The following is a 13,090-nucleotide window of genomic DNA, read 5'->3' as shown; positions in this document are numbered from 1 at the left end:
CTAGGTTTGTCAGTATGAATATTCTATGGAAAAAAGCCGCTAAAAGGGTCTGAAAGTTGCTAAATCTAGTGCTAAAGTCGTGCTCGTGTGTGTGAGACGCGGGAGCTGATGGCAGGGGGCGTGGATATTTGTGGCGGTCAATGTGGGATATTGTGGATGAGTTCTTCTGTGTCATCACGTTCTATTAGTTCTACAGCTTCAGTTTCGGAACTTTCACGCTTTAGTAACACATACAGCTGTTCGCTCACCACAGTGCAACAGTGAAAAGGGACCCCTTTCAAACAGTGTCGCGTTCCGAACGTTGTTTAAGCGACATACACCGGTATTGCGGTATTTAAAAAATTCATATCATAACAAAAATAAACACCGGTATTCGGTATGAACCGGTATACCGCCCAGCACTACCAGCAACCATACATAATACCTTAGCAAGCCTATAAATGCCGTAGTAACCACATTTTCCTGACTCAAATTTTCAGAAGATTATTTTTAGAATATTTTTTTATTTTAATTTACAGTCTCCAATGAGCAGTAAAATGCAACATGTTTTTTCCGTGTGAGAAATAGCACTTTTAGTGCCACTAAAGTGTATGGTGGCAGTCTTGGAGCGTTCAGTGTGTCGCCCCCTGATTAAGAGGGGCTGGCTGCCTCCACATTTCCTCTAAATGGCAGTAGGAATGTCAAACGAGGACGAGTGTGGTTACAGGGCAAGTGTCTCTGAATGAGACGCAGCAATCGAGAGAAAGAGGGAGAGGGGAAGAAGAATGGTGAGAGAGATGTTTTCTCCCGGAGGTATCAAGAGCTGTGAAACGGCATGTCAACATCCCTGTGAGCTGACTCAGTTAACAGGCAGAATGCAAAATTATCCTCACAAGAGAATATCTAAAGTCACTCTCTCCTCCCCTCCACGGCGCCCACAAGAGCGCCATACTCTATGACGACACTCGGTTTTTAATGTGCTGTATTGGCATTACAAATAATTGTACACTTGTGCTGCCAAAGCTTTAGTACAACAAAAACAGTGTAAACAGTAATAGTACAAAACAGCATACACAAATTAAGGAAAATGAGACACAATATTTTTAGGTATTATAAAGTTAAGAAAATGTTTCATTAAAAGCTCTACAATAATTTTTTTATTGTATTGTATTATTTTTTCATTTATAGATATTTTTACACATTTAATGTTTATTTTTTTACATTAGTATAATACATTTATTAATATTGTAACAAATGTAAAGTAACAAATGTATTTTGGTATAATATTTTTTTATTTTTATATTATTATTTATTATATTATTAGCAATAAGGGTATTGCTGTGTTAGGTAGGTTGGTTGGATGTTTTGATGGCACCTCAGAATATTACATTTTTGGAAAAATCAACCTACAAATGGCTTACTTATAGTTGTCATAGCATATTAAGCTGGAAACATGAAAAATATAAACATTTTACCTTTACATATTTGCTTTATGTAAGAAAACAGCTTTTTTTTTTATTAAATGTGTGTATATGTGTGTTCTCTAGCTGGCCAAAGAGAGTGAGCGTCTGCAGGCAATGATGACCCACCTGCACATGCGTCCATCTGAGCCAAAGCCTTTCAACCAACCTGTAAGTTCATAACTTTCAACTTCTACCATCTCATTCTTACTTCCTGTTTTGATTGTGTGTCTTTCTGTATTTTTTGCATGAGAAGTAACTGTTCGGCACTGTGTGATCAATAAATCAACTGTGTGAGGCACTAAAGAGCACTCTCTGTTGGCGAACGGAGGAAGTTCTGGTTTCTTATCTGCCATTATCTCTGTGTGTGTGCTTGGATTGTATTCCTAGAGAGCAGCTAAACTCTATAGTCTCAATGCAGACTCATACGTTTACCTGTTCAACTTATCCTTGCGCTTTACAAAAGTAATAAATCACTTATTCAAGCAAGCCATTAAGCACCTTCAACTCAAGTGTGATGATGGATTCTTATAGATCGAGTTCTCTTCGTAGCAGCTGGTCTGTTTTCCTCCAATCCACTTTAGAGGAGTGTTTGTGTACTTAAAGATGCTTGTATTTATGCCACAGTGTAAATGAAAGTGAGTGTTTTGGGCTAGACTTACTAGATATTCCACATTGCTGCTTCATCCGCAGCCATCACAATGCGTTTCTCCCTCAAGCCACCAGCTGCCTGTGCAATTATTAGGAATCTAATGAATATTTCATGCTGAGATTGATGAGGAGTCTTATTAAAATACGAAGATGTTGAAATTAATTGTCAATTAGAAGTGGAGTGTCTTAATTTGAGGGGATATAAATGAAGGCGGAGGACGAAAGTAGGCCACGTCTCCTGTTTGGAGACAAATTCTACAGATCAGCTGCCATTAGACGGTAATGGGAAACAGTGACTGGGCCGGGCCGAGCAACCTAGACGAAATGAGGGAGAGAGAGAATGACAAAATGATAATTGTGAGTGTGATCAAGAGAAAGAATTAGCATTAAGTGGTAAGGGAGCTTAGCACAAACCCGTGTGTGGCATTGACCGCTATTAAGATCGTTGGGTGTTTGGCACAGCAAACTGGCGTGGCTGCAGCGTTAATTAAGTACCTGTTAAACTATTTTGCTCTCCTAATTACTGGAGATGGGCCAGGTTGGCTCCTGTAGCAATGAGAATGGAGAGAATAGAGGGCTGGCGCTGTTTAATTCGCCATATTAGCTTCAACCCCGCTACGCCCGCCCCTCCTCTCGCTCGCTCTATCTCTCGCTGCTCACACGTGCACATGATGGTTTTAATTAGAGCAAAACAAGCAACCCTGAAAAAGACTCCCTGAGCGATAGGGAAAGCTGTTTCCTAGTACTCCTTGCCCGCCGAAGCTAATTGGGCAGAGCAGGGCCACAATGAGAGCGGGTAACCGCAAGCGTCGTTTGTTGCCAGATTGTTGTTTTACCCCCTCCTACCATGTATCGCTTTGTTTTTGCTCCTCCTGTGTGGCTTTAATTGCAGACATTGTGTCACCGAGGAGCCTCGTTTGTGTGTGCGCGTGCCCGCTTGTATCTGAGAAACATGATTTGTGGGGTGCTTTGTTTGAATTTCACCGGGTGAACGGGATCATCTTATAATGGAGTCACTGTGCCAACTGCTTTTGGCATGGATGTGCTGGCAAGGATCGCAGGATGTATCTCACAGCAGGAGACCAATGACAATTTGAAGATGATTTTATTTCCTGGTTGGTAATTGCAATGCTGGAGATTAATGTACACCACAAAGATGATGTGAATTAGAATTGAGGCTGCGCTGAGACTTAACGTGTGCCAAATAGAGGGAGAAAATAATTTATGTTTTGCGCTGTCATTGTTTTGTGCTATTTCTGGTATTATGTATGTACATATGAATGTATGTTTTTGTAAGCAAAAAAAAAACAAGCTAATAGAAGTAAACATTTAATATTATGTACCAAGTGCAATACAATATTTCCTCTTCCTGAACATAAAACATACTTTTAAGTTTTAATGATTTTTCCCAACAATTACCTGCATTATACACATAAAGAACCTTATAATTTTATGAAATTTGACACGTTACATATATATACTACAAATATTACAAATATTGTTTTAAATATAGCATTATTATTTATTGTATATTATTTACAATAAGATGTTTATTCAAATATTACATATTATAATAAATATAATAAATATTGTATTTATAATATGTATTTTAAACTATGAAATAAATATTATTATTATAAGTAATACCAACATTCTTGCAATTGGATAATAAATATTTAGATATTTTGAGTGAATTTCGATGCTGTGTATGTCTCGTTTATAATGTTACAAAAGATTTCTATATCAAATAAATGCTGTTCTTTTGAACCTTCTATCAAAGAATCCTGAAAAAAAAAATGTGTCATGGTTTTCACAAAAATATAAAGCAGCACATCTGTTTTTAACTGTTTTTAGCACCAATTTAGCTTATCAGAATTAATTCTGAATGATCATGTGACTCTAAAAATTCAGCTTCGCCATCACAGAAATAAATTACATTTTGAAATATATTAAAATAGAAAAAAATATTTTAAATTGTAATAATATTTCACAATATTACTGTTTTTACTCTTATTTTTTACTCTTTAGTGAGCATAAGAGACTTCTTGAGAACATTTATAAAATCTTAGCGACCTCAAACTAATTTTGATTGGTCATTTTTATTGTAAATATGTTTTCAATTTTGTTCCCTCTCACCTAGTTGAACCTGGCCTCTAGTGTGCTGCTGTCAAAAAGAGAAAGTGAGGGGTTTCCTGAGGGCTTGCCTCATCCCCCCACCTCTGCCGCAACTCCCATCACCCCCATGAGGCAGGGACCCTCCGTCATCAGCTCCTCCAGCCTGCACGGAGTCGGGCCCATCCGTCGGCGCAACTCCGACAAGTTCTGCACCCCCATCGCTTCAGGTCAGTGTCCCTCCATGCAAAATCTAACTCATCATACTCTACATATTGACTTCTACAACACTGAAATATGTATGAAATAATTATGGCTGATTTTGTGTCTGTCTGTTACAGAACTTGCACAGAATTGTGAATTCTACAAAAACGCTGATGTCAGGCCTCCATTCACCTACGCCTCCCTCATACGACACGTAAGTCAGCGTGTGTGTGTGTGTGTGTGTGTGTGTGTGTGTGTGTGATGTAGAGATCTGGACTGTCCGCTCTTGCTCCAGTACACTTGAGTGAAGTTCAAAGGTGTGTGCTGGTAACTAAGGATTTATGCGCATCTCTTAGCTCAGTGTCAGTCATGCTGAAACGCACAGCACTATCCATAATGCACTACCTGCCCGTCTGGAAACAGTCCATCAGCTAATGTCTCACTAATAGCAGCCATTTGAATCACCTCTTGACACTTGCTCACTTTCTCTCTTCCGCTCTCTCTCGGCTTTATTCAACCAGGCCATTCTGGAAGCCCCTGACCGACAGCTGACTCTAAACGAGATCTATAACTGGTTTACACGAATGTTCGCCTATTTCAGGAGAAACACGGCAACATGGAAGGTAATGTCCTGTTAAGTGAAAAAGTCAATACATTTTGCACCATAGACGTCTATAATACTTGAAGTAATACTTGTTAGCATTCCTATTCATCGCGATGGCAGGTGCTTGACTAACACAGGAACCACCTGAAGTATTATACACACTAACGTTGAAAAGTTTTGCTCAGTAATATTTTTTTAAAGATATTAATACTTTTATTCAGCAAGGATGCATTCAATTGATCAAAAGTGACAGTAAAGACAATTATAAAATTACAAAAGATTTTTATTGCAAAAATCAGTTCTTTTGAACTTTATATTTATCAAATAATCTTGGAAAAAAATGTATCACAGTACAGATGTTTTTTTAATGCGGTTTAATATCTTGAGCATGTATTTTTGATTTAAAAAAAAGCCTTCTTGAGCATAAGAGAGAAAAACAAACAAATAAACTTTTACTTTTGAATGGTAGTGTAAATTTCATTATTTATATATTGCTTGCAAAAATCAAGACATTTTTCATAGACATTTGCTAACCAGCTTAACCCTGACCCGTGGTTTTGCACCACTAAAGCCAATTTTTGACCTCCAAAAACAGTAAATGTAACTCCTTTGAACTAAGAATGAAATATTGTTCTGCAGTTATTTGATGTTTTTCATTTTTATGATTTGTGTTAGACTTTTTTGTTTAGTTTTTATATACATACATTTTTGTTGTTAAATACTGAACAGTTCATTCAAGTATTTAAACATTTCACAAAGTTTTGCCAGTAAACTCTGTTTGGATAGCTTTGTGAATGTTTTACTTTTATCTAACATCATCGCAACCGGCCTCTGTACCCTAAGTTCTAGGAAACTGCCAGTCTACAGCGGTCACAATGTTTAGAAGCTCTGGCTAGTCCATGCTTGCCTCCTGGCAATGAGGCAGAAGGGCTCCTTCTTTTATAAGTCTCTCAGAGATAAAAACAGAGCAACAGACGCAGCCCATTGTTCAACACGACCCAAACAACAATAAATCCTCCCTTCTTGCCAAGGGGTACAGCGGGTACAACAGAGATACGGCCTTCTGTAGAGCTCCAATAACATTGAGGTTATTAATGGCGCCTGGCATCACACAGACAGCCAAGTTACGACCTGGCCATTCCCAGATCTGTTTTTCTTAGTTTTTTTGGTGTCCTGATGTGCTCTCCTTATTGTTTTGATTGTGTTATGTGGCGTCGGCCTGCCTAATGGTGTTTGGTAGGTGGGAGCAGGAAGTTCAAGTCTGACTCATTCAAGTCCGTTTCCTTTGCACTATATGCTATAACTTTCACTAAAAAGTGTCAAAAGACCCCCCTAAATTCAGTGATGCATAAATCAGTCTTTGCATAGTCAAATTGCTGCCTGCTGTGCGTGCATGTGTATGCATATACCAACACAGTCTGTGTTTTATCAGTCCATGGGCACGTAGCGTTGTAACCCTTATCAGACAGTTTAATTTGTACCGGTTGATTAGCATGCGCCCCACTGGTCCGCAGCCAGTTCTGTATCAGCTCTGCATCTCCTGACCAGCTCCGACATGCAACACTCCACTGGATCCCACCACAGGAGCGCAGCTCTCCCCTGAGCACAGTACCTAGTCCCTATGAACCAGCTGCTGTCATCCCTCTTCCCTCGTCCACCTGTGTGTTTTCGAACCCTAAGCTTTGATGTCCAGTCAGCTGCTTTAACCGCATGACTCTCGGTTTCATGTCACCCAAGGCTAGCTGATACTAGACGTGTTGCGTGTGCACATTGTAATCTCATAATAATATAAAGATAACACTTCAAGTCAAGTCAAACTTTATTTATAAAGCACATTTAAAAAACAGAAGTTAAACCGAAAAGATGTATAATTTAAGACTAATAGGGGAAAAAGGAATAAATAATAATAATAAATATTATTAATATTCTACATACTATAAATAATACAAAATATTAAATATTAATAAATACAAATATTATTACAAAATATTATATTATATAATAAAATAACAATTGAAACTTAATAATAATAACAATAAAAAAAATTACTCAACCATGTTTAACTTGGTTTACATGTTTATGTTTGTTACAAGTTTAACATGTTTATGTTTAACCTTTTTAATTATCTAAACGTACCTTTATTCCTTGACATTTTAATAAGAAATATTATTAATTAGTAGTAGTAAGGATTCTGCTAATAATAGTAATAATACATATGGTTAATATTCTACATATTATAAATTATTAAAAAAACATTAAATATTAATAAGTACAATTATTTTTACAAAAAAAATATAATATGTAATAAAAATAAAACTTGGTTTACATGTTTATGTTTATGTTACAAGTTTAACATGTTTGTTTGTTTAACTTTATCTAAACATACCTTTATACCTTGACAATTTAATAAGTAATATTATTAATTAGTAGTAGTAATGATGCTGCGGCTAATAATAATAATAATAATAATCATCATCATCATAGAACTAAAATACTCAAATTTAATAGTAATATAAAATTACTTTTATGATATTGTAATTATTATTATTGAAATATTATTACATCATCATAATCATAAGTCTAACTTAACCATGTTAAGTTTTTATCTAAACTTACCTTTATGAAATTTTGCCTCCAGTCCCCCCTTTCTCTCTCTCTCTCTCTCTCTCTCTCTCTCTCTCTCTCTCTCTCTCTCTCTCTCTCTCTCTCTCTCTCTCTCTCTCTCTCTCTCTCTCTCTCTCTCTCTCTCTCTCTCTCTCTCTCTCTCTCTCTCTCTCTCTCTCTCTCTCTCTCTCTCTCTCTCTCTTTTTCCCCCGACCCCCCTCTCTCTCTCTCTCTCTCTCTCTCTCTCTCTCTCTCTCTCTCTCTCTCTCTCTTTTTCTGTCCAAAGTGAAGAGCAGAGTGGTCATTAAAGACCTGGGCCGACCATGTAACCGTCCCATTTAGCGGACCATCTCCCCATCACCCTGCTTAGCCATTAGTTCACCCCTCAGAAAGATGTGCTAATACATCCCTCCCTTCCCAGCACCTCCCACCCTCCCCCTCTCCCTGTGGACTAGGAGCTTGGAAAGGTGCTGTCAGGCCAGAGAGGAAACGGACACCGTGAAGAGTAGCTCGCTTCCTGTCAGTCAGTCTCCTCATTAGGCATTCACATGGCCTATAGCCTGGAGCCTGGGCTGAGGAGGTGCTGCCCCACATTCAGCCAACACTGGCCCAAGGCTCATTTGTGTGCCTGAGCCTCTGGAGGGGAGAAAGTAGGGAGAGAAACAGAGAAGGTGAGGTGAGAGAGGGACCCAAGGAGGCTGAGGGCATCGAGACAGAACAGCGGGCTAATAGTCTTGAACCGCAGCGGCACCCAGGAGCAGTTAGTGAGCTTAGCCAGTGAGAGTTGAGGGGAAGGAGGTGAAAGTGGCAGGAATATCTTTAATAACTAATTTCATTTTTATGAAATTTAACAATTAATGGATCCGTCTTCTTTTCCTCCTCAACCAGAGCCAGATCTTTTTTTCCCTCCTATAGTACCTTTTCACACTCTCTCTCTTCTTTTTATTTTAATAACTGCACATTCTCACTCGTCTTCCTCTCTAGCCAGTCATTTGGCCCGGTATTAAATATAGAAATGGAGATGCATGCTCTCCGGTGCTCTTAATGGCCATCTATATTTCATGAAAAGTCAGGTCCAGAGAGTAGGGGAAGTCATTGATCAGTTAGAGGGCGGCTTTTATTCATAAGATGGACACCAGCTGGGTCATTCTGCAAAACCGCTGCTATTTGTGTCCCTCATAGGCATATATGTAAAAATTAATTTAACAATGAAGAGCTGATGCTAACTTTTAGTAACTGTGTTACTATACAATTTTTTTCTACAACATCTCCTTGCTTATTAGCAAATACAAATTAATTTTGATGAAAACCAAATGTATTTTGTTTTCGTTGTTGTTTTTTAATATTTTAAAATGTAATTTAATCCTGTGATGGCACCGAAAAATTTAAATTAAATTTTCAGCATCATTACTCCAGTCTTCTGTGTCACATGGTCCTTCAGAAATCATTCTAATATGCTGATTTGCTGCTCAAGAAACATTTCTTATCATTATCAATGTTAAAAACAATTGTGCTGCTTAATATTTTTGTTGAAACCATGAGATATTTCTTTCCAGGATTTTTTGATAAATAGAAAGTTCAAAAGAACAGTGTTCATTTGAAATGATAGTATTTTGTAAAATCATAATTGTCTTTACTGTTACTGTTGATCAATTTAATGCATCCTTGCTGAATAAAAAGTAAATTCCAAACTTTTGAATGGTAGTGTATATATAATGCAATATGTATTTTGTATCAACCTTGATTTTATCCTTTTTTAAAGTAATGAACTCTTCTATTAATGCAATTTATTAACCCCTCAATAAATGTTTTGTCTCAAAGAAGGTTTAAGTACTTTATTATCAATCAGGAAAAGACATCTGTTTCATAGAATGACCCAGCTCTAAATTTCTCTAGATTTCTCAGCACACACACCTCCTGCATTTTATTTTTTTTTTTGGGCTTATGGAGATGTTACGTAGCAGTGTCTGTCAGCAGTTTATATAATTCAGTCTTTCATTAACTTCCCCATTGCTTTTCTGAATTTCACAGTAGTAGTTTAACTAATGATCGTGTATATAAAGTGGGGAATATTTGTAACCCACACTGATCATTTCTCTAGGCCTTGTTCTTGTAAGGAATGTTAAAAGCTGATTTTTGTTCACATACTCTCCTCCTCAGTGGAGGATTTATGCTGGTGTCTGCAGGAAGCATTTCATTATGCTTGTATGTTGCTACTTTCTTTTGTATAAGGCCACAAGTATCTAGATTGAGTGTCTTGGTGTCCTTGGTAAGCTGTGTAGTTTTTAAGCCCACTGTGCCTGAAGTTGACTCATATTTACTTTCTTAATGCAAGTCCCCGGTCCTATGAGCGATTCAGCAGTGAAATAGCCTTTTGTGATATTTAAAAAAAACGAATAACCTGAATATCCAGTTTCACTCAGAAATTGCAGATGTAAAACAGGTTGTGAACGCAGTTTCAAACAGTGCAGTACATTCACTGCCGTAGTTCATTTCTAGGATAAAATGGTGGCCGTAGTGTCGTCCCTCTTCATGTGGATGCTGTCAGCAAAGGAACCGAGGCCAGTTTGACATCCGCATCAAGCGTGCCATCTTTCTGATATAGCCACCACCCCTACAGTCACTCATTCACACACACACACACACACAGCCAGGCGGGCATTTTGTTTATGTCTGCAGAGGCTGACCCTCTTTAAATTGCTGCTAATGTTTTAACTGGGAGAATTAGTCTTTCATCACGGATGGGAATGCAAATAAAATCGGTGAGGTGGCAGGCTGAAATTGGGGTCATACTCATTTGCAAAACTAAGCATCAACGCTCCTGCACGGGGAAATTTATTCAAAGGAGGGAGGCCTCGCCTGATTATGGCACTTGTAATTATGGTTAGGAGTGATTCCAGCAGTCCCTTCCTCATGGATTCAGGAAAAAAAAAAAGTGCGTCAGAAAAAATACACAGGATTTAATTATACACGAATTAAAATTGGTAATGAAATTGGGCATGAACAAACTACAAATAGCAGATGAAAAGGAAGGGGTCTCCCTTGGGGGTGTTATTCTAGATAGTGGCTGATTAGTGAAATTTTAAAATAAAAAAAGCAGGGGGTGGGTTTGCTGATGGTGGAGGGGGGATAGTGTGCATCGTTTCTTATTTTTTTGCGTTCAAAGATGGAGTTTTTTTTTTTTTCAAACTCCCACTGTTATGATGGTGTGGCACCACATTGTCACATCCCCTCAGTTGAATGTGCACTTAATTGGTTGTGTGTGTCTGTGAGATGGTGCGGGTGGGAGGGGGACGGGTTCGAGATGGAGAGATACGCTCAGTCGACACGTCTCTCTCTGAGCCGTGCAATCTTTTGTGCTCATCATTACATGCACTCTTTTAATTAGAAAGCAGGTATAAGATTTATGGCATTATTAAAGGCTGTTTATATCAGACCTTGATATAATTGCATTTCCAGCAATGACAGCGACGCGGTCGCGATTCTGCTTAAGATACCTACGGTGTCGAGTCGTGGCTGGAACGAGAGACTGACTGGCTTCTTTTTGCTCTCTGTCTTCTCTGTATGTCCCGTCACTATTACCCAGAATGCTGTGCGCCATAACCTGAGTCTGCACAAGTGCTTTGTGCGGGTCGAGAACGTCAAGGGTGCTGTTTGGACCGTGGACGAAGTGGAATACCAAAAGAGGAGACCACCAAAGATGACCGGGTACGTAGACTCAGATTGGTCATCTTTAAAGGGATTGTTCACCCAAAAATTAAGTTCTTGTTGCTCCAAAAAATGCTGTTGTCTCCAAAATTATCATAAAAGTAACATAAAAAGGTCTATACGACTCATGCACCATGTTCAAAGCCTTCTGAATCTAATCCTATTACATTTATGGTAAAAACTGGCAGCTGTGTTTGCCAGAAATTTACAGTAGTAAAAAAAAAACAAGACAATAACGAGATTCTTATATTTCATTATGTGATATAATGTCAATATACCTCTAATCAGAGTAAGAGGCCTGTCCACACAACATGACCAATAGTTGTATATAGATGGTGCACAGGGTCATACTGTACACACAAAGACAATTGGGAACACACATGACACTAAAATAATGCCAAAAAACATTAAAATGAAACACTTTACAGTAAATTAAGAAGAAAGAAAATGATTTATATACAATACGATACAATATTGATATCACTGATGTCAAAATAGTTGTGCTACCACTCTTGGCTTCCTTAAGAATGCCTGCTGAAACCTCCTGTAGCTTTACAGACTGAAAAAATTAGCCTGTCTGAAATCATACTAGTCACAATAACCTGTGAAATTCTGGATTAAAACAGCACTCTTTAAGTGAAGACTTTTTATTGAGTGGAAGTCCCAAAAACAGGCTTTATTCCTGTAGCAAAAGTGTAAGCTTGTAGGTCTGCTCTGTAAGCGGGGCTATAATCATTATTGGCATGTATGATTACCTTAATGGGCTTCCCATCATTACCCTATTACTGACTCTCTAGTCAAAAGCACAAAGGTCTCTTTTGTGCCTCGCCTCCTTGTGTTTGGCAGTACGTGTGTGTGTGTGTGTGTGTGTGTGTGTGTGCGCCTGTGTATTTTTTCCATCTGTGTCTACACTGTTTAGGGTACATTGTGAGCAGATGCACTGCAGAAAAGCATGCCTGCTTGCATTTGTACAAACAGATGTTACACAGCGTCTCAAGCTCTGCCAGAGAGACAACGGCAAATTACCCAGCCGACGGCCTGCGTGCCAGATTTCAGCCCTGTAGCACACAGACACAAAAGTGAACAAACAGTAGTGTGTGTGCACTATATGCTGTGTCAGAATGCATGTTACTCTCCATTGTTTAACTTTTCTATTTATCTCTTGTAAATAGAATAGTGCCTCAGCATTTTTCACGGGTTTGGGAGTGTTTTTTAACACACGCTTTGGTCAGATGTGTTTTGTTGTAATCCACACATGTACTTAATCACCCTCTCTCTTTCTTCTCCTTCTCAGAAGTCCCACTCTCGTGAAGAATATGATTACTGGGCTGGGATTTGGCTCCCTGAATGCCAGCTATCAGGTGAGTACGTGTGTGCCTTCAGTACATCAAATCGACACCTTTATGCATTCATACTAGGGATGCACCGATACCACTTTTTCCAGTACTCGCCCGATACCGATACTTTTATTTTTGGTACTTGCCGATACCGAGTACCGATACCAATATTTTTATTGCATTTGTACATTTTTTAAATATTGGGTACAGACACCAAAAAGTATGTATATTAGTTGGTTAACTTCATTTATCAAATAGATACAGTCAAACCAAAATTTATTCAGACACCTTCAGCATTTCTCACATTATCACAGTTTATTCGCTATAGTTTAGAAAATGGTAATAAAATATGACAAGAACTCAGAGTTAAACTGTGTCAGAACAAATTCAGCTTGATAATGTTAGAAACTTTGATAGAAAGTATGTAGCCT

At 38.2% G+C, this 13,090-nt stretch overlaps 1 protein-coding gene across 4 annotated transcripts in view; it reads left to right on the top strand.

The window, feature by feature from the left end:
• Positions 1-13,090, top strand: part of LOC107675840 (forkhead box protein P4-like) — a 143,996-nt gene that overhangs the window by 124,633 nt on the left and 6,273 nt on the right. For 3 of the 4 annotated variants that reach the window (XM_016470316.1, XM_016470314.1, XM_016470315.1), the window contains exons 11-16: positions 1,527-1,610; positions 4,231-4,432; positions 4,544-4,620; positions 4,928-5,029; positions 11,201-11,322; positions 12,617-12,683. In XM_016470316.1, coding sequence (XP_016325802.1) covers positions 1,527-1,610; positions 4,231-4,432; positions 4,544-4,620; positions 4,928-5,029; positions 11,201-11,322; positions 12,617-12,683 — 654 coding nt within the window. The remainder of the gene's footprint in view (positions 1-1,526; positions 1,611-4,230; positions 4,433-4,543; positions 4,621-4,927; positions 5,030-11,200; positions 11,323-12,616; positions 12,684-13,090) is intronic. The other variant, XM_016470317.1, reaches the window with a different exon arrangement.

Source organism: Sinocyclocheilus anshuiensis, unplaced genomic scaffold (genome assembly GCF_001515605.1).
Source record: "Sinocyclocheilus anshuiensis isolate Anshui unplaced genomic scaffold, SAMN03320099.WGS_v1.1 scaffold1640, whole genome shotgun sequence".
NCBI classification, from domain to species: domain Eukaryota; kingdom Metazoa; phylum Chordata; class Actinopteri; order Cypriniformes; family Cyprinidae; genus Sinocyclocheilus; species Sinocyclocheilus anshuiensis.
Note: the sequence above shows the minus strand (reverse complement) of the source record. Positions and strands in the feature narration are given on the sequence as shown.